Below are 27,336 nucleotides of genomic sequence, written 5' to 3' on the forward strand. Positions count from 1 at the left end.
CGGCTCTCAAGCTAATGTGTCGAGTTTTCTGTTGAACGAATCGAGTGGGATTAAAACGACATAAAAATCTCCTCTTTCAGTCTTGATGACATTCGAGCTCTTCCCAGTTGAGTCGGACTAGCAGCGTTTTAGAGGTGTGGTCACGTCTGGAACCAAAATGGCGACGACAGGATGTCAGTTTCCTACTGCGCCCTGATTCATGTAGCTAAACGTCAGCTAAGTAGCTTGTTAACGAGGAACCAGCAGGCAGACAGGGACGGAAAGCCGGTGACAGCTGAAGATGGCTGAAGTTGATCAACACGAAGGAGAACAGGTATTTTTGTTTATTAGCTAAAAAACAAACAAACAAAAAAACGCTTCCCAGTCATTCTCGAAAAGCCGCCTGTCTGTAATGAGAGGAAACTGTTTTCTCAGGACATTGAGAAGAAAATCGAAGAGACGAGGCAGAGATTTAAGAACGAGTTTCTTCAAGGTAAGCCAGTTATTTCAAATAAGCGAGCTGTAACTTTTTACCTCAGCTTTTGAATTAACTTTTTGCTCCATAGGACTTTACTTATTGTATATTTAACGCGTACTAGTCATAAGTACCTGTAACGCTACTTGGTAACGTTGACATGACCTGAATGCTGTCATAATCCGGAGCGCTCCAGTTGCTAACTTTAGCTCTATCACATGTAGGTGAGTAAAGGTTGTGGCCTGCAGGTGGATTTTATTCACTAGAGTTTTACAAGAGCAGTAAAAATCACCTGCATGTAAAAGCATTCTGATGCAGGAATGTCATTGTGACTGAAAGTGAAACTTGGATCATCATGTGATTCAACCTTGATGTTCTGCTTCCCAGATTCGACTGAAAAATATGACTCCAGAGATGTGGAGAGGCTGCAGAGCGACGACTCTCTGGTGGAGGGATACCTGACGTGGAGGACCAATGTGGTGGACGATGCAATAAAAATGATCGATGAGAGCTTCCAGTGGAGAAAAGAGTTTGGTGTGAATGGTAGGAAGTCTTGATGGCTTTCTACACCACTTAAAAGTAGTCTGGGCATCTGTTTTTAATACTAACCTGACACTAATTTACGACAAAACCCAGTTGTTTTTTTTACCAGAAAATTATCCTGCATAAATATAATTTACATTAAATTTTAAATGCTTCATTAAATACTTGGCAACCATTATTTTGAATCTGACCAGTCCTAAAATTTTAAAGTTTTGTTCATTATATTTTTTACCCTGACCCTACATACATTTTTTTTCAGCCAAAAAAAAAAAGTTCAAAATCCAGTCCAGTATTGACACTGCCTTGATTTCGATGTTTGCTATCAGGTGACAGAGACCGTCGGTCAATTTTGTGCCGTAGTGGGATGAATTGAGTGTTATTGTGTGTTAGTAAAGTTCTGTCAAATGTAATCTAATCTAAATGTCCACCATTCATTACCCGTGACAACAGTCCACACTGTTTCTCTTGTCTGAGGAATGTGTGAGGCTCTTTTCTCATCTTTAATCGAACAAATGTAATTTTACAAACTGTTGTTTTTAGGTAATCTGATTTATTGAAACCATTACTACCCAGGGGCTATGTCTTATTTTTTCTCTTTATGTAGATATCATTGTCAAGTGGATATATGTCACGTTTTCAGGAAGTGGGAAACTTTCACAGTTTCCATTACCCATAATTGAAAATGCAAGACTTCCTGTAGGAACATAAAAAGGTCAACAGTCTATTTGACTTGTATTCTCTTGGTTGTTGTTGATCAATTTTATTTTAACAGTGTGTTGCGGCTAATGATTTAAAGGTAGTTTTTCTGAAAATTTTCATTTTAAGATGTTTTATTTACACACATTTTATTCATCACTTTTCTCTTGTATATGTATAAAGGAGTAAGACTGTATCACAGTCATTAATGGTGTAATTTGTGCCTGTCTGTATGTTTCAGACCTGAATGAGAGTATAATTCCCAAATGGATGTTTGAAACAGGCGCTGTCTATCTCCATGGTTACGACAAGGAGGGAAACAAGCTGTGTATGTACCCTTTCTACAAATCTACCTGTTAAAATTGGGTGCAGCTTAACCTTCAAAAACTGAAAAATGGTTCCATTGGAAGTGCTTTACAAAAGCAGAAAACTATTGAAACCTAATTCTTTTTTGTACTGTGTTTAGTTTGGTTCAGAGTAAAGCTGCATGTCAAGGATGCAAAAACTCTTATTGACAAGAAGAAGTATGTTGCCTTCTGGCTGGAGCGCTATGCAAAAAAAGAACCTGGAATGCCTCTTACTGTTGTGTTCGACATGACGGAGTCTGGCCTCGGTAATATAGTAAGTACCTGATGACGCTGTTTCACAGGAAGCACCGTTACAACATGTGATATTGTGATCATGATTTACTACCTGTTTGTCCTGTCAGATCCACACCGCTGGTAAAAAAAAAGATTTATATTCTGTCCTTGTTGCCATATTAAAACAATTTTCTTAAACTTGTTAAAATACAATTTTTTCCGCACTATAAGGTGCACTGGACTATAAGGCGCACCTTCAACAAATGGCTTATTTTAAAACTGGTTTTTTTATGTATAAGGCGCACTGGATTATAAGGCGCACTGTCGGTTTTTGAGAAAATTAAAGGCTTTCATGTGTGCCTTATAGTGCAGAAACTACATATCGTCATATGTCTTGCCATGTGAGCTGTGATGCTCTTCAATGAGTTCACACTTTAGAGATTAAATTGACCTTTAAATCCGCTGGTCGGTTAGAGTGGACCGTCTAATCCAGAAGACCCGCTGTGTTGCAGGCGTTAGCTCCCTGATGTGTCTCTGCTGGCGACGGTATTTCATCAGCTTGGCTCCCCTCCTGCAGAAATGTCTCAATTAAATATAAATGAGCACCAGCAAGGCGACAATGATAAATAGCCGAGCAAAACAAATATGAAATGAGCAGATTAGACGAGGATTTGGAGGGCGGTCTGACTGAGACTTGTTGAATCACAGCGCACAGAGCTACAGCAAGGGGAGCCGATATGATCTCATTAGAACTCGGAACAGGAGTCTCCAGCATAGCAATGAGGCTTCTGGCCAATTATGGAGTCCAGCCAGGGGAGCTGTATGTAGAGATGTACCCACTGTTGGACTGATGTTTGGAATTAAAATGAACATTTTTTTTTTCTTCACCAAAATCAATTACATTTTTAGCAAAAATCCAACACAGGTGAAATTATCTATTTGAATCAGAAGCCATCTCACCTCAAAATGACAAAAGCTGTTTGATGAAGGAGATGTATTGAAGTGGTTAAAAAGTCACATAATGGCATGTTGAGAAGATTATATATCAAAATCCTCTGTTCTTGCTCTAGGGTATTATTTTTATTATTCAAGGATGATTAGTTGGGGATTGTTCAGAAGAACTAGTGGTACATTTTTATTTTCTAGATATAGAGATGGTTAGGCGTGAAAAGATACTCCCCCTGTTGTAAATGCATAAAGCATCTTTTATAGATGAAGGTCCTTCAGGTATCTTTTTTTAATATCAGTGTTTCTGCTTTGTCTTTTTAAGGACATGGAGTTTGTGAAGTACATAATCAATTGCTTCAAAGTTTATTATCCAAAGTTTTTATGTAAGTAACAAAGGTTTTCATTAACAAACAATTGTTTATTCACATTCATGCATGCTTTTCATTAATCTGATGTGATTTACAGGTAGTGTCATGTGTTTTTAACATTTTTTTGTTGCCTTTTTTAGCCAAGATGATCATTGTGGATATGCCTTGGATCATGAATGGTGAGTTTTTCTGGGTACTGTGTACAATCTTGTTTAGTTTTAGGCCTATCTGTGATTTATTTCATTATTATATGATCTTAAATATTGAACATTTTATTTCAGCTGCTTGGAAGATTGTGAAGTCGTGGTTGGGTCCTGATGCAATCAGCAAACTCAAGTTTGCATCCAGATCTGAAGTCCAATCTTTCATAGAGGCTGAGTACCTCCCACCTTCTTTGGGTGGAACGGTGGGTTATTTAACATTAAACAGTCCTTGAATAGACTTGTACTATGTTTTAATAAATGATCAAATTAGTGATATGTTTACTCTTGACAAAAATTACTTTAGATTTCTTCCTTAACCATGTCAACGTATTTATTCAAATCCAAATCATGACTTTATATGTTATGTTTGTGTATTCCAGGACCCCTTCAGGTACAGCTACCCTCCTCTTCCTGATGACGATTTCCAGACACCCCTCTGTGAAAACGGACCCGTCCTCAGTGAGGACGACACAGAGAGCAAAGAGGAGGAAACGGAAGTTAAAGATGCCCTAGAGTCCAGCTACAACTCCGAGGTTGCTGTAAAGCCCAAAAAGGTACTTCCATCAGTTTTATACCTCACTTTAAATTACATTTGAGTTATTTAATTTATTTTTATGAGTTATTTTGCTGCGGTTAAAAGCAGTATTGCTCCTTCTGAGTTACGGAAGTGCCCACAGGACACAGTATGGGTCTGTGGGGTCTGTTTATTTTGATGTAACTGTCTGCATGTTATATTTTTAAATAAAACATGCAAATTCAAGTCATGAAATATTCCTAAGAATCTTTTGGCATCATGAGTATAGTGGCTCTCTTGTGAGCTTCGTAAGTTGTGATTCCAGTATTTCAGGCGGTGTTGTTAAATTGGACAGCTCTGATTCCTCTTCCTTCACTGGCTTCCTGAGGCCTGAGATTACAGACCATAATCAGACCACTACTGTGAATTAAGTGGAAATTAATGGCCTGATTTTAGACGTGAAGCTCTCGCTCATTGTTCCTGTAAAGGCGACTCCCGATGTCTTCAGTCACAATGGCATAGTGCCATTGATCTTCATGTGGCCCACAGAGGAATTGAAGCCGCTCATCTGAGCTTTCTTCTGCTCCAGACACACTCCTCTTCCCTCAAACAGAAACACGTAACTTCAGTGTATTGCTGGCTGTCACCGCCATGCCGCTCAGGCTTCATCTTGAATATGTCTGCAGCTCATTGTTCACCTCCCTCTCCCTCTGGGGGTGACCAAACGTTACCTCCCTGCAGTCAGAGCTGCAGCTTATGTGAGTTATTCCACTGGCTCCCCACAGGACCATCCAGCCTCGCATTATAATCTATTTAGCTTCTTTTCTGGCCTCCTCCATTCAGAGAGCCTGCATGGGAATAAGTGAGAAGGAGTGAAGGAAAGGAGTCAACTGAGGGATTGTATTTCAAAGACCAGCATATATTTTATCATGATTGTATTAATGTTATACATTTACACAGCTATTTACTTATACTCAACATACAATAAATGTGACAACCAAGACTCACCTGTGCTGGAACTTGAGGGAGTTATGTACAGGTTTTGTAAATTATTGCCTAGTGCACTAGAGAACTAGTTTACTAAATGTTTCAACTGGATAGAGCTAGTGCACTGACTATTTCTGCTGGTGAGGTCTAGTACACAAACTTTATCCACTAGATAGATCTAGTATGCAAACGTGGTCTGCTGCAGCTGCCTAGCAGTCCTCCTATAACAGACAGAGCCTTTATTGTGACTCACAAAGCAGAAATATGCTAATCGGTCAGTTGTCACACTTTTTCTGGTACACATTACTGTCTGGAGGAATGAAGCCCAGATCTCACTCTTCAGGGCTTTTTTTGGCTTGATCGATTAGTAAACCCTGTAACTGTTAACTGCAACAGTAGTTCTGACGTGTGGCGCAGAAGAATCAGCTCTTTGGATAACCGTTAAATATTCATCAGCTTAACCAGAGAAACCAGTTAAATAGCAATAGTAATGTAAGTGCAGCGAGGATATTGAAATATAAATGAGTGTGAGGATACAACCAAACACCATCAGCTGCTCTCAGAGATTTGTTGAGGAATATTCAGGTTTAAACGGTATTAGTTAAACAATCTATGCTTTAATTATTTACGATGTGACTTGTAGTTCTGTCTGAAGGTTACACATTAACCGCTGTATGAAGAATTATTCATTCAGTCAAGCTGCTGATAAATTAAGAGTCTTTCTATTCTACAAACATTTAACACACACCACAAGAAACACCACAAGTGAGTTTATAAATACAGACTTATTATTGAATTTAATGCCTGAAAACCATCAGAAACAGTTTCCAGGTAAACGTCTGGGAAGAGGTGATGGGGGTCAAAGTCGATGACGGGGGGAGGGCATCCTCAAAAAGTCTTGTTTGCTCACAAAAGGTCTCTGCTTGCGCGTCATGAACTCATTTCATCTGGTCTTGGTAATAAGACTTTTTTTTTTTTCTCATCTCTTGTGCTGTGACTAAATCTGGGGCATCGGATTAATTCGGTGATTCAAGCCTGTCTGAGTACATTCCACATTCCACTTATTCAAAAAATCTACACCCCCTCCTTTCCTTCCATTGCCTCCTTTCATTCCAAAAAACCTAACTTCTTCCAGCTTCCAGGCATGACGACTTTGATGGTTTCAGGAAGTTAATTTCCTCTTTCTCTTTTTTGAAACAAGGGCTGGAGGTGGTAAGGCAGTGTAGGATCTCACCCATACATGGAGCTCAGAGTCCAGAAGATTTCACCAGGCTGGAGAGCCAGGTGCGCTCACGTGACTTTAAATGACGGTGAGCGCACCTCACTCTCGGTCAGCTGATGCCAGATGTCTTCACCACACCTGGGTGTTCATCTCCTGACCTGTCCTGGACCTCACATTTCAATCTGACCTTCCAAATTTCAATGCACTGTTTCACAAACACAACATTTCTGACTTTGTTCTTAAGGAATGTAGGCTAAGTGAAGTAGCCTACCTTCTGCACAATATCTAGCTGCTGAGATTATTACCATTTTAATGAAGTAAGTTCTTAACCCTTTGCACTCCACGTTGAGCCACGTTTGCCTTTGAGGTCACTGTGTTTTAACCAGCATCCCTCTGTGCCTTGTGTCCAAACATTATCCTGTACCGGGTCTGTGACTCTGTTGAGAGCTAAGCGTGTATCTTGTGTCTTAATACGCTGTCTTATCAGAAGACACTCACTAATGAGCATTTCACTAATCCTTCCATCGAGGACTCAAACAAAATCTTGAATTTTTTTTTTTTTTGGTCTTTGAATTTCAAATCTTACAATGTGTAGAAAAGGTTCTCTAATTATTTTTTATTTTTATGTGGCCTAATTTTATTTGTTTGTGCATGACTTTTATAATCAGGGTGTAATTTTTTATCTGTCTCTCAGAGCAGCCATTTCATTCATTTTTTTTGTTAATCTCTAATGTGATTTTACATGAGATGTGGCAAAATCAGCACCAGTGACCAAACTTTTGTAATTTAATCCAAACCTGTACAACACAAAGTAAATCTTTTTACTAATTCCTGAGCATGCTTTACACTTTCCAGTCACAATATAACCTAATTGTGTTGCCATTTTTTGAAATGATGAATAAATGAAGACATTTCATCAGCTGCTGATTATCTCTTGATGTCTTCATTGTGGCAGTTACATGACGATCAGCCGTTAAATAAAAACGACATATTTTGTTGCTTATCCAGTAAATGACACACTTCCGATCTGAGTCACAAAGTGTTTCCTGGACACACAGGGTCTGCTCACCTTTGCCCTGTTTCCACCTATGGTGTGTTCGCTCTCATCATCTGTTATCACCTCCTATGGTGTCAGAACCACCGTGAAGTCATCCATTCCCTCACATCAACAACTTTATTAAAGTCAACTCTTATGCTGACATTTCACACTTTTCAACCCGTCAGCTTTTACATGGTCTCCTGATCAGCCTGTGGTCGAATTGGGTCAAAGTTTGTGGGTGTGCAGCCACACCATTAAAGAACAAGATGTTAACTTCTGCTCTGGTTGAACTCAAGTAACTCAAGTTTATTCAGTTTTATTCCAGTTCAAAGACACAACTTAATGGGTTAGTTTGGTTCTTATAAGAAGGTATCTTTGTCTAGTCGGACCAATGTTCGTCATCAGGGAGGTCTTTGCAAAAGCAAAATGAAGATTTCTCCAAACTTTCTATCAGATAACAGTACTTTGTGGTTTTTTCGCAGGAACCACTCATAAATCATCACTGATGACTGTCAAGAGCCTCATTAACTGATAGTTGTCTCTACGTGAAGGGCAAGGGTCAAACATTTCATTTTCAAGGAAGGCGCCAGATAAGAGTCACATGACTACTTTATCAGTATTATGAGTGTCTTTTATAATCAAGCGCTCTTTGTTGTTCCAGGTGAATTTCCTGGAAGACAGCTTGAAGTCAGAGGACAACGATAAGGGAGACGCAAACACCAGAACCAGAGGAATCAAGAAACCGCTGACCACCTTCAAAGGGCCTCTGCTGGATGTTAGGTGGGTCATCCTGCCGACACTCCTCTCCCACCGCATTGAAGCGAGACAAGAAGACGCAGACTTTAAATCCACTGACGTTACAGTTTTGCTTTAGGGAAGTCTCTTGACAATTTTGCTTGAATTTGCAAAATTGTCAAGAGAAATTTTGCCTAGAAGTTTGTTCAGACATTCATTGTGCCCTGAAGATAAATCCCATCCACTTTGATGAACTTCTTTACACATTACATACAATATATATAATGTTATTTATATATTATTTATATTAAACGTATGTAATATATGGGGGGTTTTTTAAAGTATTTTTTTGTAAGTATTTTTTTTTACAGCTGGGGTTGTGTTTGTTGCCCAATCGGAGGATGCGTTTTGTTGCTTTACCCCTGTTTGCCTCCTGTAAAATCAACAGTCAGTTGTTATAATCTCATTATGACCTCATGAAGATGAACTATATTCCCTCAGTATTCAATCCAGACCGTTTCATGTCAGTAACGTGCACCGAGGGAGCTGTGAACTGAGTGAATGTGTATTGATCTGCCTCATGCAAAAATACACATTTTAATTGTCTTGCACTTATTGACAGGTTTGTTGTCGTCACCTGGTGGGCCAAAGCCTGACCTTGTAATTGATGTGTTTGTTCATGTACAGCCCAATCGATCTGGTCATGGGCAGGAATTAAGGATGCTCCCAATCAATCGTTCAACGAGAGACGCTGCCAAATAATGCGCTCGTCGCCTCGTTCACGTGACGTGTCGTCAGACACGTTGTAATTTATCGTTGGATGGATGGTAACCTCACCAGAGGACGGCGTTAACAGCGATCGCCGTGTGTTTGCAACGTGCGTGTTACCCCTGGTGTTCATGAATACTGAAATATTCAGTTGTGTTTTTACAGCGCAGCAGCTCTGACATGAGGCTTTTGACAGCCGTGGATCATGAGTTTTACTGATAAACAGATTTAACTGAGCCTGCAGTCTTTCTGAGCAGTGCTAGCCTCTATTTGAGGCCGTCAGGGTGCCTTTGGGAATCAGGGGGAGGGGGTCTTTGAGCTGACGTCTGCCTAAGGTCTCCAGAGCCGGAAGACTGTTGATGTGATGCTCCAGACAAACAGCTGTTTTATTGTGGAAGGATCACATGAAGGCGTGCAAAAATAAAGCACATCACTGATCTTTCAAAGCATCAGTATGTCCTATGTGTTAATCGATTAAGTCTCATAGCAAAGAAATGCAAACTCCTTTATCGTATTGCATTCACCGTCATGAATAAATGTCGTCTTTGACTCGGGTCCAAACAAACCCTCACCATGCGACTGCTCCCTGTTGTCAGCTTGCTGTCAGAATGGTTAATTAACTAGCAGCACCTTAAACAGTGTGTAAACATACCTGCAAATGTCACAGTGGTCCTTTTAAATGCTGCTGTGCTCCCGAGTCTTCAATCGCTCCAACATCTTTGTCTGCAACAGTTTGTCCTCTCCCCTGCCAGTTCAGCCTGTTAATCACTAGCATGTTTCCATGGTCACCGAGGAAAGATGATTTCACCAAGGACCCAGATCTGTCTGCATTTTTGTTAAAAAATTATATATATATATATATTTTTTTTTTTTCATTCATTCATTCATTTTCCAACCCGCTTAATCCGGTAACGCAGGTCGCGGGGGAGCAGGTGCCTATCATGGCAGTCTCAGGGCGTGAGGCGGTGGACACTCCGGGCACGACGCCAGTGTACCGCGGAGCCACATAGAAACAATCATTCACACACTCACTCCTATGGTCAATTTGGGACCGGCCAATCAACCTGAAGCGCATGCTTTTGGAGGTGGGAGGAAGCCGGAGAACCCGGAGAGAACCCACGCAGACACAGGGAGAGCATGCAAACTCCGCATACGCATATATATGTATATATATATATGTATATATATGTATATGTGTATATGTGTATATAGTATGTATATGTATATATGTATATATACAGTATATGTGTGTGTGTGTATGTGTATATATATATATATATATATATATATATATATATATATATATATATATACTTGATCATTCTGCCTGATGTAACTTTGGTATTTTGATCCGCAAGAGTAAAAATAGAACATTCAGTTGCAACATATCGGAGATTCTATCACACAATCAGAAAATCACACAGTTTCATAGAGGAAACATTCTTTAATCAAATAATGTTTCGGCTCCGTAATAATTGGGCCTGTTGGTTTGTGGTAATCTTATTCCCACCACTAAAGCTCATTACCAACTGAAAGGATAAGAGCATTAAGGTGAATGCGTTACCCGTCTCATATGCCCGTCTCGTACAGCAGTTATTTGTGTAGCATTATTCCAAATGAACTGAAGAAAACGACGCTGCAAACAGTTGGTCCACAGCTGAGACAGATCAGCAGTGATGGAAGGTGAGGAAGAGGAAGGAAGACTTGTGACCAATAATCACACTTCACAGAAACAAGAATGCAAGCAGTTCAATGTGTATTAACATGAAAGGTGGAAATACGACTGCAGTGCAATAAATGCATATATATATACAATTTTTGGCACAAAACAACCCAATCCAGTGGTTTCCTCACGTAACTTCTTCTCCCTGCAGCCCCGCAGAGGAGCTCAGCTTTGGTTCCGGGGAGACGGAGAAGAAAAGCCTCATCATTCTGAGCAACGTGACCAAAAACCAGGTGGCCTTTAAGGTGAGTGGCGTGTGTGTCTGTGTGCTCACGTTTGGAAGAGGAACCGCTGGAGTGATTTGACCCGTGACTCCGCTCTGGTGTCTCCACAGGTACGAACCACTGCGCCCGAGAAGTACCGGGTGAAGCCCAGCAGCAGCTGCTGTGAAGCAGGAGCTTCAATAGACATAGTGGTGTCTCTACATGGAGGTACAACGCTGACGCTAAGTAGATCTCTGCAGATGATTATGGTCCGAACAGTCTCTAACCTTCTCAAAGGGACACCTGGGTTTTTGGTTTGTTTGTTTTTTTGCTTAGATCCCTATTTTAAGAGCAATTTAAACAAAAAAAACTCATCACACTACTGATGGAGCTAAGAGTTAAACCATTTTGTCTCCTTCAAAGCGCTGAAATGTCAGCTGTCGGTTTTGATGAGCTACACATAACTCAGAGGAATCAGTGCTTCTTAATACAGGGTTATTTTTCACCCCCAGATTTTATTCTGTGGTGTATTTTTTTCACTACCATCTCTTAGATTTGTGTCTGTGAACTGTTACCTTTTTTTTAATAATTTGCACAGCAAATTAAAAAGTCTTTTTTTCAAATTTGCCGAAACAAATATAATTCCTTACTTTTCTGGGAAGGAGGAATGTGCTTCAAGGATTTAAGACCAAACATTGATAATAACCTTATAATAATAGTAATAGTAATTGCATTAATGTTTTGTTGTTGTTGTTGTGCAGGTTCTCAGGCGTCTCCCCAAGACAGATTTTTGGTTATGGCTGCCGAGATGGATAATGGCGGCTCGCAAGAGCTCGCACAGTTCTGGAAGGAAGTACCAAAAACTAAGGTCATGGAACACAGGTGTGTGTCTGAGCTGGTGTTTTTTTATCCTCGTCTGTTCCCAACTCGATCACTATGGTGACGGCCTGTCGCCATACTGGATTTGTAGGCCGACATTCATTGGATTGTGCGTCTTCCTCAGGTTGCGTTGTCATGTTCTGGAGAAAGTCAAGACCAAACCCACGCTGAATCTTTTCAAAGAATATTCTGTGGAGTCAGAAACCAACGGCCAGCAGGAATTAAACACAACGGTGAGTTCACAGACGAAAAGCCTTGCTCCTCTACGGGACTTGACTTTGTTCACGTAGAAACTTCTGACAACCTGGAATGATCTAAACTGTTATAAGTGAAAACATTATGGCTTATATTAGTGAATACTGTCCTCATGAATGCATCATGAGTGCATCTGAGAAGCCATGGTTTACAAATCAGTCGTCACAAGCTTACTCCAAACTATTTCAAAGGAATTCGAACCATGTGCGATATCGGCACTCCTCTGATTAACATCTGACTTTAGCAAACGTAAATATGTGAAAATGACTCTTGTTTTCCTGGTAGTGACTTACTGGAATAATATCTGAACAAATAACTGCTCCATTTCCTTCTCAACACTCACGCATCACTTCTCTGTTTATTACCTCCCAACTGTTCTCCAAACATGACTAGTTAAAGAACTAAACCTTTAAAACCACAATTGTCATTGTTTTATTTCTGTTTATGTATGTGTTTAACACATTTAATATATAGTTAATATATTAATGTTTTACTTCTAGTCTGTATGCTCAGAATGAGTTCATTGCCTTTCTGTCTGGCTGCATACTGATCCCAGATGTGAGAACTGTATCAGTCGTTGGCTTTCATTAGAAGACGATCTGGATCAATAAACCCGGTGAACCGGTGTTTGTTTTCCTCACCAGCTCATGCGGGTGATGGCCTGCAGTTCCCGGCTGGAGCAGAAACTGAACACGTGTCTGTGGGTGCAGAAGGTCCTCATCGGGTTGGTGCTGGCCCTCGTGATGCTCAACCTGCTGTGTCTTTTCCAGCTGGGTGCTTCCCAGCAGCCATCTTGACCGGCCGCAGCGTGGAAACAGTCAACAACCTCAGGGAGGCCTGTCATGAATCCCCTCTTCATCCTCATCCTCATCCTCCTCCTCTTCTCCCCTAACCTCCTCACAGACTGCTGCTATGGAGGCGAGGAGGGCTGACTTTAGGCACCTGTGAGTTGTTGCGGAGTTGCTATAGGAACAGAGAGTACCCATCTCTTGACAGTTCCTTCAGAGTAAATACAACAGACACTTTAAAGACTGACATCAAATCAATACTGTTTTTTTAAGACTGATAATGATCAATAAAAGTGTATTTATTGCAAAAAAGTAGTTTTTTTTGTGATCGTATTGTAATTTTTTTTTCATTGCAATAACGTTAATAAAATAAATACTCACCAATTTATAGAACTTCGTTTTTTTTTTGTGTGTGTGTGAATTTGTCGGGTCATAGAGAAACAATAGCTAAAAAGCCCTAAAACGGCTGTTGTTCTGCAAAAGAGCTCTCTCTGAATAGACTGATTAGTACAGTGGTGGTGAGGTGAAAAACAATGAAGTGAACTTTCCACGGTCAGACCAGAAGGAGCGACGAGAGTCCTCCGTCTGCGCTATCTATTTGTTTTAATTGCCCCCAATGCTGGCAGACTGAAATTACCAAAGCAATTACTGCAAGAACAAGAACGGGCCCCCCACCCGATTGTAACCTCGTAGTCTTATCTATAACAAGATCCTGCTCGGAGCGGTCAGGATGTGAGCCGTCATACGAGGAATCATCACTTGTCTTTCAGATGTGTAAACGTAAAGGTTGTCGGGCATCGAAGTTTGCAGGACGGCGTTTCTTCTCAGTGCAACAAGGATGATTATAATACTTCATGCAGTAAAGAGTAATCCTGTGGTTATGAGCAGCGGACTGTTTTGGTTGCTTCAATCCTTTTATTCCCTGAGGATCTCATTGTGTTGTTTGTTCTAGAGCCCATTCTATTTTAGCAAACCCTCATGGTTCCCTCGTCCCTATGAAGCGTCCCTATTAATAGCTGTTTGTAGAAGGAGCAGGATAGCTTGATGCATGTGCGCTGGGTGTAAGACTTACATTAAGGTGTTTGTACTTCACTCTGTGGGTATAAAGTGCCTATAAAAGGGGGAGAAAAAAAAAAAGCCGAGGCTAATGGAGTGACTTCCCCTTGAGAATAAAAGAAAAAAGCTTTGGTATCACATGAAGGTGGGTTGAGTTTAAGTGCACCTAAGAGCTGCGGCGTACCCGACTACACCCGTTCAGGTACTCCGCACCGTCAGGGATGTCGTGATGCATTTAAGGGTTATTTACTGGTCGTTTTGACGCTAAAGACTTGACAGTCAAGTCTCGTCTTTAATGGTCTTTATTTCACTTATTACGAGCTGCTGTGTGTGAGAGGTGGACAGCTTCTCCACAGCATTGATTCGACATCAAATAGCAGTTAAATCGAATCATGGTTCTAGGTGTTACTGGCCTCAGGCACTCGTGTGATGCTTGAGAAAATAATGATTTAGTTCAGGTGGTAAATTGATTCGAGTTGGGGTGTGGAGTGGGGGGGGGGGCGGTGGAGCAACTGTTGCTGTTATAGCACCACACTGCCCTTGTGATACCCCGTTGAAATCAATGCTCATAATTGACGTATTTACTGTTTTGCCTGTCATCCTAAAACTGTTGTCCATTTTTATGGGGGTCAGAGGTCAGGTTGACCTTGAAGAGTCCTTGAGGATGGTGAGAGCATTATTAAAGATGATATGACATAATGACGCAGCATCCTGGGTTTTAATCCAGGTGGGGAACTGTGTGGAGTTGATGGTATCCCTGTGGGGTCCCTCTGGGTTCTCCAGCTTCCTCCCCCCACCACAAACATGGATATAGGTGAATCGGTGTCTCTTCTTCTACCTTAAACATTAATGTGATTTTTGATGGTTGATTTTCATGTGGGTCTGAAATAAACTGGCTGTACATGGCCTCCAGCCAAGGTCAGCCAGGACATTCATTTGATATCATTTGAAGTGGGTCACTGCTTCATCTTAGTTGCAGAGATTGCTCTACTCAGATATTTATAATGAATTATTGGAGAACATAAGGAAAGCAGAAACTAATATATTCCAGATTTTACAGGTGTACAGTTTCCAGACTCCTCCCCTCAGATGAATGAAATACAAAACACTGTGTTCTATGGTTTAAGGAAAACCTGGGCTGTAACAGTAAGTCATACAATGAATGCTTGACTTTTATATGTTATGTGTATCATTGTTGAGTGTAGTTGAGCTTCTCCTGATGATTGCATTTATCTCTTCAGAGATAAGGGAAATGACTGCTTTGTTGTGGAATACTTGCTATAAAACCTCAACAAACCTTGTGCACAACTACAAACCAAGAGCATTAGATTATTTAGACCTTTAGAACCAATGTTTTTAGACTGGTAACTTCATGTGCTCATGCAAATATACATTTTATGTACAATATATATATGCACTTTACACAGTGTGCGTTACCAACACTTTTTGGTGGTTTTTAATGACTGCAGCATAATCAGTAGAAACACATTTCACGTAGAAAACAAACCGACTAAAAGGAGTAATAATTGGAAATGACTGTAAAATGTAAGGAATCCAGCTGATTAAACAGAGGACCTCTGATATTGTGTACCTTCCAGCCTGATAATGTATCATCAAGTGATTGATGCCTCTTTTTAGTATCTAATCATCAAGCATTAAATTGTAAATAAATACACTGAGTACTCAAACTTTTTTCTCCATCCGTCTCACTTTGGAGATGACTTATGTGTCATCATTTGAGCCATAAACTTGTTTTATTTTTATTATTATTATTGTTGTTGTTGTTATTAATATTCTATGCATCCGTGGACATATTCTCAGGAGAGTCATTTTAACATTCAGCGTCAGAAAGAGCAGCACCGGTGCTGCTGTAAAACTACAGTCTTAGCTGAACGCAAACACTGGTATAATTCAAAAAATATTGGTTCAGCATATAAAATGTTATTAAACATTAATTTTACAAAGTTTATTAAATCCTTATGAGCACATATTTTCATTTTGAATACCTTAATGTTTGTGAATATTTAATGATGAAAAAAAAAGTTGCTGAAAGACTTTAAACTCCTAACATAAAAGTTAATATTGATGTTGAGAATTGGATTATAACAAAAGAAGAGAACACATAATTACCATTACAACCATGAGCCACGGTTTTGTTCGCTCATTACAAGACTGTGCAAGTGCGCCCCCTGCTGCCAGAGAAATAAAACTTCAGCAGCAGCCGCTCAGTTCATTTAACTCCCCGTGGCTAGGAATGGTACAGAAGATATTCTTTCAATTCTGCAGGAAGGTGAAGGTTGTGAATCCCACCCAACCTCTTCTTGCCCACAGTTTTCCTGATGTGCAGCCGACACAGCTGCATCAGAGGAGACACTCCTGGGCAGGAGTCATCGGAGAAGCAGGAAGCCGTGATGGACAGATGTTTAGATTAATGCAAAGGTCATTAAATCCCCACAGGAATGCTACTTGTTGTTGAGTTTGGGGTGAATACCTCCTGCTTGTCTCAACAGCCTCTCCACCAGGCTATCAGGGGATGCCAGGTCCAGCGGGTGTTTGCCCTCATTGTTCTTGAGGGACAGACTGGCCCCGTGGTCCAGCAGGACGGACACCAGCTCAGGGTTGGAAAGACGAGAAGCTATGTGCAGCGGTGACTCACCGGACACACAGTTGTTCGCGTTAGCACCTGAAAGAGGAGAGATAGAGATACGATGTCATCTCATCACAGGACCCGTGAGAACAAACCATTCGGTCAGACGCTGTGTTCTTCTCCAGCAGAGCGTCGCTCATCTCTTCCCTGCTTACAAGAAAGAGTTTGGTTCATTTAACAGCTACACTCAAGTTACTCAGGTTGTGAAATCTCAAATCAGCAAGGCCACCACATAATCAATATTTTATATAGGAAACAGCGCATTTGCACAGGCACTGCTGCTGCTGAGGTACTTTACTCCTGATGCTGGCTGCTCATGCTCCATCAGCTCTCTGAGGTAAATATATGCGTTTCAACAGATTTATCTGACTGACGAAGGCTTAGCTCAAATAAAGATGTAGATGGAAAACAGTCCAGTATTGAAAATTATAATATTTGCCAAATAAATTGTTTTTCTTGAAATGTTTTTTTTCCTTTTTACCTCATTTAAAGCCAATAGGTAGCATTAACAAGTCCACAATTTAAGCATTGATGAATTGTCAAATGCAAGTTATTAGTAAGTCATTATTTAATACATTATGCAGGAATATGAGATCCATTTGTCCGAAAAAGGATGTCTTCAAACTTCTTACTAAGGTGTATTACCTGTTACATCTCTTATGCATCTGTTATGAAACTCCAGTATCTCAAACGACACTGTATGAAAATATCTGTCAAATAGGTTAAAAGTTATTTTTACCAAGTTGGAGCAGCTTTTTCACAGTACTCAGATGCTGGTTGGAGCAGGCGACATGCAGTGGAACACCTGATTGGTTGATATACTGATCAACGTCTGCGCCGTGCTGAACGAGAGGCTCGATGCATTCTGCTTGACCTGGACAGAGTCACCAGAACCATCACAATGAGAACGGATGCAGGGGAAGGACGTAGCTTTGAATCCTATTAGAAGAATATTCAATCATTTTACCCTGTAAACTGCAACAGCCAAATATTTTTCACTAGATTAAATCTAACCTAATCTTGTTCTTCTAATGTTCTGGTACTTTTTGTTCCTCTGATAGGGACTGGCTCGGCACAGGTTGTCTGTGTAGAGAACGAAATGTGACATCTGACCTTTTTCTGCTGCTTTGTGTATCGGAGAGCTGGCCTGGCTGCTTCCTGAGGGATTCCCTCCGTGTTGAAGGAGCAGGGCCATGCAGGCCACGTGGCCCCGGGCACAAGCCTCCGACAGGGGAGTCTCTCCACCCACTGTCGAGCTGTTTACCTGATGGGGGGGGGGAGGGGGAGGTAAGAATGAGTAGAGTTATCCACAGTTTTTTATTAAAAACAGAATGATGAACTGATGTGATGAATGAAGTAGTGTTTTGATGAAGAGAGCGTCACATGGTGCAAGGTTTTCATTTCTTGGGTCATGTGAGTTCTGCTCTGACTGCTGACACTTGGTCACATCAGCAGGAATCAGATGAGCTACAATCCCGATTGAATGTCAACCAGATCAGAAATAAAAAGATCATGTCTGTGGGATTTGTGCACTTCATGTTCTGTATATGCGTCATATATGAGCAGAAAAACACATTTGGGTCACTTTTGTCTACAGCGGATGACCGCCCTCTGGAGTCTGGGTCCTGCCCGGAGTTTCTTCCTCAATGAGGGAGTTTTTCCCCACCGCTGTCGCTTATGCTTGCTCTGGAGGGTTCTGTTTAATTTCTGTCCGTTAAAGCGCTTTGAAATGTCTGCTAATGTGATTAAGCGCTATACAAACAAAGGTTGATTGGTTGAGTGATTGTGTGCTGATGTCCTGTCGTGCACTGATGAGTCACACTGTGTTTTTGCAGGGTTTTCCTTTGTTAATATGTGTTTGGTAAATCTCTAACTAACATGCAGCAACACAAAGTAAACCACAACAATGATTTACAGGAGCTGCACTTTAGGATGATCCCAGCAGGATTAAGTAGGTTCTCCAAAAAAACCAACTCAACACACATTATGTTGATCATTTTATATTTAGATCTATTCAGAAAAATACGACTAGAAGACGTTGCCTTACTAACATTTGCTCCTTTTTCCACCAGAAGTTTAGCACAAGCCACGTGGCCTTGTATGCACGCTCCATGGAGAGGAGAAACCTTGTCCAGAGTGTTCAGGTTCACGCATGCACCCTGTGAACAACACAGTCATACTGTTCAGCACAAAAATACACACAAAAAGATACGAGACTCGCTTCAAACGCTAGGTCCCAGATGGGAAAACCTTTCGTAAAACTTCTACGTCAAACCGTTCTCTTTGAGCAGTATCAAAACTTTACCTGTGCGATGAGTCTTTGCAGAGCGAGGAGTCGTCCATTAAAAGCAGCGTCATGAATTGGAGACCAGTCCGATTCAACATCTGAAGTGAAAAACCCAGTCACGCAACTTAGTAAAACTTTCTTTGTGAAGCAGAACACTCCAGCTGCAGTGTGTGAGCAGATACCGCCGGCAGCTACTTACCACTCATCAGAGGGTTAGAGAAAAAAACAGCAGTCCCACTTTGACATGGAGAGTCATGTGGAGTCTTGTTGCCTTCAGCAAGCATGCTTCACGGTGGCAGTCACTAAAAAAAAACTTCTTTTATCGCCCACCTGATTTGATTCCTGACTGGGAAAAACGTTGGACAGATCCTAAAGACGTTTGGTCCCCATCTGTTTTCAATATAGTTGGTGGAGCTGTGATGTAATTTCCTTTCGCACACACAAAAAAAGTTGCTGTGCAGGAAACAGGCTGGTTGAGTGTCACGAGGAGAGGGAGCCAGTCGAGCAGGTCTGTAACATGTGCGTAACTTGACACTACATCCACACCCATCCTCCCCAGCAGGAGATGGGCGGTGTCGAAGGAGGGCATTGGAGGATGAGGATGGGTGAAATTAAGTGAGTTCTAGTCAAATCTAAAACCACCAACACGTTATTGGTTTAAGTGGCTCAAAACAAGTTTCATTGTTTAATCACACAAGTAAGTCTGTTCATATTTGTGTGACAGTACTTCTTGTGTTTTTACTACAATTAAAATCCTGTTTAAGTATTTATAGCTGCTCTTTTTTCAGGTAAAATGTTCTCAGTGGGTATCAGATTCTGCCAAGACTGCCCCCTGGTCTCCAAGGCTCCATCCGAGGTTGGGAGTGTGTGGGGAGGCCAGGATAGCGTCTTCTCTTTGCTGATAGCAGACTTCTGTTGACTTCGTTATTTTGTGATCTGCAGAATGGAGAAGTTTGGAGGCTGATTGTGAAACCGTTGGCATGAGAATCAGCGCCTGCAAAAGCTGAGATCATGGGTCTCTGCTGGACATCAGCAGCGTTGCCCCTAAGTTGGAAGAAGAACAATCCTTTTCTTTATCTCATGAACGGGGACATTCTTGTTGTTGGTTGGAGGGTGAGTTACAGCCTCCAGACAGGGAGGTGAAGGGTGTATGTTGGGGATTTTCTCATGAGTGGAGGGAAAATGGGCGAGCATTGTGGAAGCTGGTTTCAGGAGTCTGCTCAGGATGCCTCCTGTAGGAGGTTTTCTGGGTACATCCAGCACAGAGGAGCCCCGCGGATAGAGCCCCTTAACCCCCCTCCCCCCCGTGGGGGTTACATATCTCATCTGGCCTGTGAACATCTCAGAATCGCCCAGGAGGAGCTGGAAAATGTTGCTAGGGAGAAGGATGTTTGGAATACTGCTCTGGTTCCTGCTACCAGAACGACTCCAGATTGAATGGAAATGGATGGATGGAAATTGATGGAGGAAAATTGCATCTATTGCTGGATTTAAGTGTTTAATAGAGGAGCTCTAAAATGTTATTTCTTTTATCATTATGTAGAATGGCGTTGATGCAGAATTTGATAAGTCAATAGATGTTTTTAGTTTTTGGTGGGAAACAAAACAAGAACAGTATTTCCATCTGCCAGAGAACTTATCTGGAAGAGATCATCTTTAATAAAGAAGTTTCTACTGGAAGAATTCCAGTTCATGCTTTACTGGAAATTGTTATTTATTAAATGCTGTCCAATAAGCCAAATCTTTTTAACTAAATTTAATTTGTTCTCAATAAATATTGATTTGTGTCAAATTGTGATTACATACAAATGTCTGCATATCTTGGGTAGCCTTTAAGTCACAACTCAGGGCTTTTTCACCCCATAAACAACAATTCTATTCCTCTGATTTCACTGAAGGAAACAACCTGACGGATTATTTCCTGATGGAGTTGAATGAATTCCCTATAGAATTTGTCATGAAGGTTAAATAAATCCAGTTGGACTGGGTGCTAGCTATTGTATTATGGGATACAATGCTGTGATTGCCAATTTAGGCCACTCCAGATATTGTGCTATGTAGAAGATGAACATTTTAACACTACTGCTATTCCTGAATGGACAGCAGTAGCAATGTGTGTTGTGTTTGAGGAACCACAATTACATTGTGTGCAGACTGATATAGACGACTGTGTGTTTAAACAGCAAGTCGATGCCGTCTGTATTCCTCAGGGAGTTGTCAATGCCTGGCTGCAGGCTACAAGCTTTGCCATGCAATTGACTTTGTGCGTTTCAGAGAATGTGCATTTGGATTAGTCAGCCATCATACAAACTCAGTGACTGCTGAGGTACAGTGGACTCAATAATCACAACCCTTGGTCCTTTGGTTCCTGAATAAATTGCATTCCTGTGTCCAACCATATTTTCAATTTTCTGTCCAAGAAAGATAATCCAACAGTGCCAGGACCTCCCCTGTATCTGGATGTGCCCAACAAATATTGCATGCATATTTAGAGTGACAATTATTTAGAGTATTGGCTCTTTTTTATCATGCTCCAACACTCAGGTCAAAGAGAGGCCGTGCAAGTAAAATGGACCAAATATCATTCTTCTCGTGAGGCGAGGGATGGAGCTGAGCCTGCATTATTCTCAGGCGTCCCATTTACGCATAAAGTATCTACTTTTAAGGGTTTGTGTCACCGATTGGATATTTCATTTTCACGACTCCCTCAATCAAAGTGAATTTAATGCATTGAAAAATCTCTTTATCAAAAGACGCGTTGTGTTCATGTGCACGCAATCATTTCAGAAAAGGGTTGCAACAAACTTTCCATGCTGGGTTCTAATCAGTGTCATCACCAGAAACATTTTACTTTAAAAAAAAAAAAAAAAAAAAGAAGAGTCATAAATGCTCACTGGACTAAAATTAAATGATTGTTTTTTAAAGCATAATTAGCTATTTTGAATTATTTTTCATTCCTTATATCATGTATAAACCATTCAGCAGCAGCTTTAGTGGAACACAGACTGGCCCCACGTCACGTTCTGTCACGCAGCATTCCTTTGAGGGATTTTTCTGTTGCGGCTTTAGTGAAACTACAACTGCAGGGATTAAATGGAAGCACATGACGACCCGACCCGTGATTTCCCTGAGAGTTGGGCCATGCACTCATTCATTTCCTCTCCTTTTCTTGTCTTCATCTTGCGCCCCAGCGGCTCCCTTTCCCTCCTTCCATGGCGTCCCCCCGGCTGGAGACGTTCTGCTGTCCGAACCGGGACACCGCGACCCAGTTTGTTGTCAGCTTCCAGCCGGACCTGTTTGCCGCGTTGGCTTTAGGGAGTGCGTCTCTCAGCCTTTTGTTTGCTATTTTACAACTTTTGCCTAAACGCAGAGGATACAGGAGACTGGGTCAGTACCCGCTGCCGAGGCCCGCATCCTCCTCCCGGATCCTGTTCATCATCAGCCTCTGTGACGCGCTGGGATGCGCAGGTACCGGAACACGTGAGCGCACGGTTTTCACAACGTGGTGTTGCATTTTGGCGCTAATTACGCACGCAAATATTTAGCTTTTTTAACACTTTTGATGAACCACATCCAGCTTTCCGATCTTTCTCATCCACACAGAAAGAACGCATTAGACATCCATTAAAGCATGACTCATCTCCTGGATGAGGAAGGCTGCTTTTATCAACACTTGTAATCAATAAAAGTTGCTGTAAAAAGCAACAAGAGGAGGAAAAACAAATCTTTTACATCCAGTTAGACTCTCACTTTTGAATTAGCTCATTACAAAACAAAAGAATGACTCACAGTCATCTTGTGCGAATTTTGAAATGACTCATAATAACTGAAACCCATTTATCCTACAGGCACCTGAACGCAGCGTCAGTCGTTTTTAAAGCGGTAGTTACACTTTTAATTGCACACGTGGTTGGTTCGCTTCTCTTCCGCCCCGAGGTGAGGGCAGATGACGTCATACGTGTCAGGTGTACTTAACACACAGCGAGCTTTATAACACTTCAAACCAATAAAATGCTGAGCATAGGTAAGCCTGCATCGCATTAAGATTATGGGGGGAACTCCTATTTTCCCATTTGACAGTGAAGTAGCAGGACATGGAAACACCCTTATAAAACACACCTGGAGGGGGTTGGTATTTCCATGATATAACCTGCTTTTTTAAACAACTGCAGGTCGAACGAAAAAAAAAAACCCCCAGATAAATAAAAAAACAAAAAAGCAGTAGAAAAACTTTTTTTCATGCATTACTCACCCGTCATGTTGTCCTCTAGCGGCTCTCTCCTGATCCTGGTGAACAGCAGTAAGTGTGTGTGTGTGTGGTTGTCCTCTCTCAGGTGTCATTGTGAGGTCATCCGTGTGGCTGGGACTGCCAAACATCGCTGACCGCATCTCAGTGGCCAACAGCACTGATGTCTGGCCAGAGGTCTTTTGTGTCAGCAGCGCGGTATGTGAATTGCATTCAGGCATCCAGCCATCATCCCAAAGAAAGTCTGATTCAGTTGTTTTAATGCTTGAGCAGAAATCATGTAGATACATGATCATTTCATTCTATCTGTCTTTTTCTACATTCTAGATATGGATCCAGCTGTTTTTCAGCGCCTCATTTTGGTGGACATTTTTTTATGCCGTCGACGTTTTCCTGGTGGTGAAAACATCTGCAGGACTCAGGTGCTCTGAACCTCACCTGTCATCTACCATTGCACGCACACACACACACACACACACACACACACTGGTAGCAGATTGTATTTTGAGGCAGCTCTTGTGTTTCAACAAACTAAACAGTGAGCTTTCCTCCCCAGCCTGCGTGTTTCATTCGCTGCAACTGTCATCATCTTTCAGATATGGAGCTGCAGCATGCGCTATGAGCTCAGTCTCATGACTTGTTTCTTTCCCCAGCACTATTATCCTCTACCACATGATTACATGGGGTCTGGCTGTGCTGTTGTGTGTTGAAGGTGTGGCCATGCTGTACTACCCATCCATCTCCGAGTAAGATGCTTTGTTTCTTTAAACTTCCAGAATAAATTGAGAATAAATTGTAATACACAGGCAGATGAAACCATGCATAAATACATTCAGTCAGTGTGTATGGCTGTAGTACATTGTTTTCCTGACTCCAGATGATAACATATCCGTGCAGGGCTGTAGAAATGTGATTTCAACTGCATGTTATTTTGCTTTTGCTCTTTATTCAGCTGTGAGCAAGGCCTGGAGCACGCCATCCCTCACTACGTCACCACCTACGCACCGATGCTGCTCGTCCTGGTGGCCAATCCGGTCTTCTTTAATCGGACCTTATCTGCTGGTCGGTTCTCAAAATCTCTTAACGTGAAGATGTGTGACAGAGGTGAATGTTAAAACTGCTAAAATATCCCAAACGCGTCTCTTTTCCTTCCAACATAGTGACGTCTTTGCTAAAAGGACGACAAGGGATCTACACGGAAAACGAGAGACGTCTGGCCAACGAGATAAAAATACGCTTCTTTAAAATCATGTTGGTGTTCTTTATCTGGTACGTTACCCCTTTTTATTACCAGGATGATATCATTAAAACAGTTGTTTTCTTCCATTCTTGTTAGGTGAGAAGATTGAAACCACTCTACTCCAAATACGAGCACCCCTAAAGCACACCGAATAAAATGTTATATTCTATTCATTTATGCACACAAAAAGTGTAAAAACAACATGTTGTGCTTTTATGAGGTGCTCTTTTCCTAATTGTCTCTTCATCAGCCTCAGTTTATTAAGGTATTCTTAGTTTGTTGCTTGCTTGACAGCTTCAAGGTGACAAGAAGAGATCTGGAAGGAAAACCACATGTTGTTTCTACACTTTTAGCAAACATATTTCGTTTTATTGGATGCTACTTTTTTAAGAGATCACAGTGTGATTGCAGATTTTTTTCAACAACAACTTTTCTTCACAATATGTTGTTACAAATCAAAGCCATATTGAATTTGTCTAGTATGACCTTATCTTTCCATTGTTTTAAACATCTGGTCAGTATGAGAATAATCTCATTTTCAGAGTGATTAAGATTTTTCCACATGGCATTCACTGTTATAGATTACTCAAACTCAAGTGTAATAGATTTTATTATTGCACGGGAGTGAATGAAAACCAATCGATGCTTGCAATGTGTATTTGTAAAACATTGCAGTACGGTTGTAAAACTGACTGATTTTAAGTGAAATGTGTCTTCTGTGTTAATTCTCATGCATTTTCAGCCAATGCGCAAATGAAAAATATGTCTTCCAGGAATTATTTATAGCGTTGGCCTCTTTTTGGGGCGTAATCCTTCCAGTAATGTGACTCTCACTAGAGAAACTAATGAAACCTCGTATGCCTGAATACACAACAGATAAACCTAAGGTGGCCTACATTACACGGCTTTTACTGCATAATTACTGATGGTTATCAACTGCATTTTTATTTGATGGCATTTTGAATTATGTCTCACTGAGACGCGACGTTTATTTATTGCTTATGTTTAGCTGGATTCCCAACATCATCAATGAGAGTCTCCTCTTCTACTTGGAGATGCAGACGGATATCAGTGACATCAGCCTCAGGGACATCAAAAACGTAGCCCTCATCACATGGTTCATCATGGTGAGTGAACACTTCGCTCAGACAGAATAAAGAGCTTTTGGAGGATTTACATTCCTATCCGTTTTCCCTCATTCAGGGAATCCTGAACCCGATGCAGGCGTTCCTCAACACGCTGGCCTTTCACGGCTGGACGGGCTTCGATGTGGACTTCAGTCTGCAGCGGAGGAGAGAGCTGGCCTGGGACTCGGTGACTACTTCAGGGCCTAACGTTGCAGGCCATAACCCCCTGGTGGGATCGACTCTGCTCTACCAGAGTCACGTCCAGGAGGCCAAAAAAACCACAGTGGGCAACGGGCAGCACCACTCTGACGGCATCAGTGTCCTCTCAGAAGGTAATGGGGCTTTCAGTGGCAGCAACAGCTCACCTGTTTATCAGGGCTGGTGAGGCTCTGAAGTTCACACACTACCCATCAGCATCCCATGTAATATTTGATGCCATCTGATCTTATTGTGATGCCATAATACAACTATGGCATCACAGAATCCACTGACAAAAGGATTTGTTGTTGTTATTCAGTGATGCGATATTATAGGAAAACCATGCAGAACTGTCTTTTACATGGTTTTGTCTATGCTACACAGATCTGTATAGTATCATGAAATCACATTCCACATGAAATGTTGATTATGTTATTACCAAATGACAACTACGCTGCTACCATTCTGCATGATGTTTAATCCGCAGTAACAGGACGTGTTTTTTTACTGAGCAGCTTCAAAATGTGTGAAAACTGTGACCTTCACATAGAGACTTAACACAAAAGTAGTGAAATATAGATGAATCTGGTATAAGAAGCTCGGTTGCCAGGTTATTCTATCCACCAGCAAACAGCAGAACAGCTGTTATCGAGAGCAACATTTGTCACTTTACCTGCTTTTTAAATCTGATGAGATGCTTCTTAATGTTTTGGGATGATTAAAAGCATTTTGTGCAACATGTGGATCATGTAAAATGGCTGTTCCGTGTTTTTGTGTCACCCTTCAGTGTCCTTGATATGATGCATCTTTAGAAATAAAGCGATATCAAACCATCTTTTAAAAAATGTATGTTTCTGCCTCCAATCATGTTTAGTCAAATCTAGGTGTAGATTAAAGGAAAAAAAAAAACCTCAATTCTGCAGAACAATGTACTGAAAGAAGTCCACACTGCAGAAATTATAGTTCATCTGCCAATCAGTGTGAGGACAGAAATTTATAGATGGATCAGCAAACTGCAGGAGCACCCAGTAACTTACACCTATCTTGTCTTGCTAGGTTCAGAGTCTAGTACAGTTGAAATCCACATTTCCAGCGAGCTGCGAGACGATGATGTAGATGCTGATGAAGAATCCTTGGATAACTCTGTGAAGCACTAGGTGGGGTGACCCACTGCCCGTCTCCCTCCCGTGACAACATTCTCATGAGTTACTTGTGTTTTGGATTATCTCCTCTTAGCCTCTGTTGACTACTGGCGATTTCCCCACATATTAAACTGACTGTATGGTTTTTATCTTATTAATTTCCTCGTATTTCCATGTCTGCGGTATTGTGGCAGACGTACCGCTGCAAAGCTACACCCATCTAACTAGAAGGCTGACTTTTGAAAGGGTCTCCCGGTCCGGTCGTTGATTGAGATGCTGGTTTGTGATTCACTCTCTTAAAGCTCTATAAGCACAAGTGAATGTGATGTAAAGTTACTGTATTTCTATCTGTTCCATCTTGTATTTTTGCACATTTCTTTTATACAATATTAAAACATAGAAAATATGCTAATCCATTTTGTCACTGACATTCTTATTGTCTCGAGTGATTACCGAGGTGTATATATAACATTAAAAAAAAACAACA

At 41.2% G+C, this 27,336-nt stretch overlaps 3 protein-coding genes across 4 annotated transcripts; 2 read left to right on the forward strand and 1 right to left on the reverse strand.

Moving 5' to 3' along the window:
* The first annotated feature begins 173 nt into the window (after positions 1 to 173).
* On the forward strand, positions 174 to 13,309 carry mospd2 (motile sperm domain containing 2). The gene is made up of 15 exons (XM_068329024.1): positions 174 to 313; positions 415 to 472; positions 842 to 997; positions 1,935 to 2,021; positions 2,160 to 2,314; positions 3,545 to 3,605; positions 3,731 to 3,769; positions 3,872 to 3,996; positions 4,174 to 4,347; positions 8,217 to 8,335; positions 10,933 to 11,026; positions 11,116 to 11,212; positions 11,746 to 11,866; positions 11,988 to 12,096; positions 12,763 to 13,309. Exons 1-15 carry the CDS (start codon positions 281 to 283, stop codon positions 12,913 to 12,915), a joined length of 1,581 nt encoding a protein of 526 aa, XP_068185125.1. The 5' UTR covers positions 174 to 280; the 3' UTR covers positions 12,916 to 13,309.
* Positions 13,310 to 15,391: 2,082 nt separating this feature from the next.
* On the reverse strand, positions 15,392 to 19,350 carry LOC137605084 (ankyrin repeat and SOCS box protein 9-like). Of its 2 annotated transcripts, XM_068329483.1 has the most exons (7): positions 19,096 to 19,337; positions 18,915 to 18,994; positions 18,661 to 18,768; positions 17,723 to 17,873; positions 17,349 to 17,483; positions 16,454 to 16,645; positions 15,392 to 16,338 (listed from the first exon to the last, which is right to left on the reverse strand). In XM_068329483.1, the coding sequence occupies exons 1-7, from the start codon at positions 19,178 to 19,180 to the stop codon at positions 16,211 to 16,213; spliced, it is 879 nt and encodes a 292-aa protein (XP_068185584.1). In that variant the 5' UTR covers positions 19,181 to 19,337; the 3' UTR covers positions 15,392 to 16,210. The 2 variants fall into 2 exon arrangements, with proteins under 2 accessions (XP_068185584.1, XP_068185586.1); XM_068329485.1 differs by lacking the exon at positions 17,349 to 17,483 and having other exon boundaries at positions 19,096 to 19,350.
* Positions 19,351 to 21,217: 1,867 nt separating this feature from the next.
* On the forward strand, positions 21,218 to 27,261 carry gpr143 (G protein-coupled receptor 143). Its single transcript, XM_068329534.1, has 9 exons — positions 21,218 to 22,364; positions 23,231 to 23,340; positions 23,470 to 23,564; positions 23,796 to 23,888; positions 24,095 to 24,204; positions 24,303 to 24,411; positions 25,392 to 25,509; positions 25,586 to 25,841; positions 26,764 to 27,261. Exons 1-9 carry the CDS (start codon positions 22,109 to 22,111, stop codon positions 26,862 to 26,864), a joined length of 1,248 nt encoding a protein of 415 aa, XP_068185635.1. The 5' UTR covers positions 21,218 to 22,108; the 3' UTR covers positions 26,865 to 27,261.
* Positions 27,262 to 27,336: the final 75 nt, after the last annotated feature.

The sequence above is a fragment of the Antennarius striatus genome, chromosome 12 (genome assembly GCF_040054535.1).
Source record: "Antennarius striatus isolate MH-2024 chromosome 12, ASM4005453v1, whole genome shotgun sequence".
In the NCBI taxonomy this organism is placed as follows: domain Eukaryota; kingdom Metazoa; phylum Chordata; class Actinopteri; order Lophiiformes; family Antennariidae; genus Antennarius; species Antennarius striatus.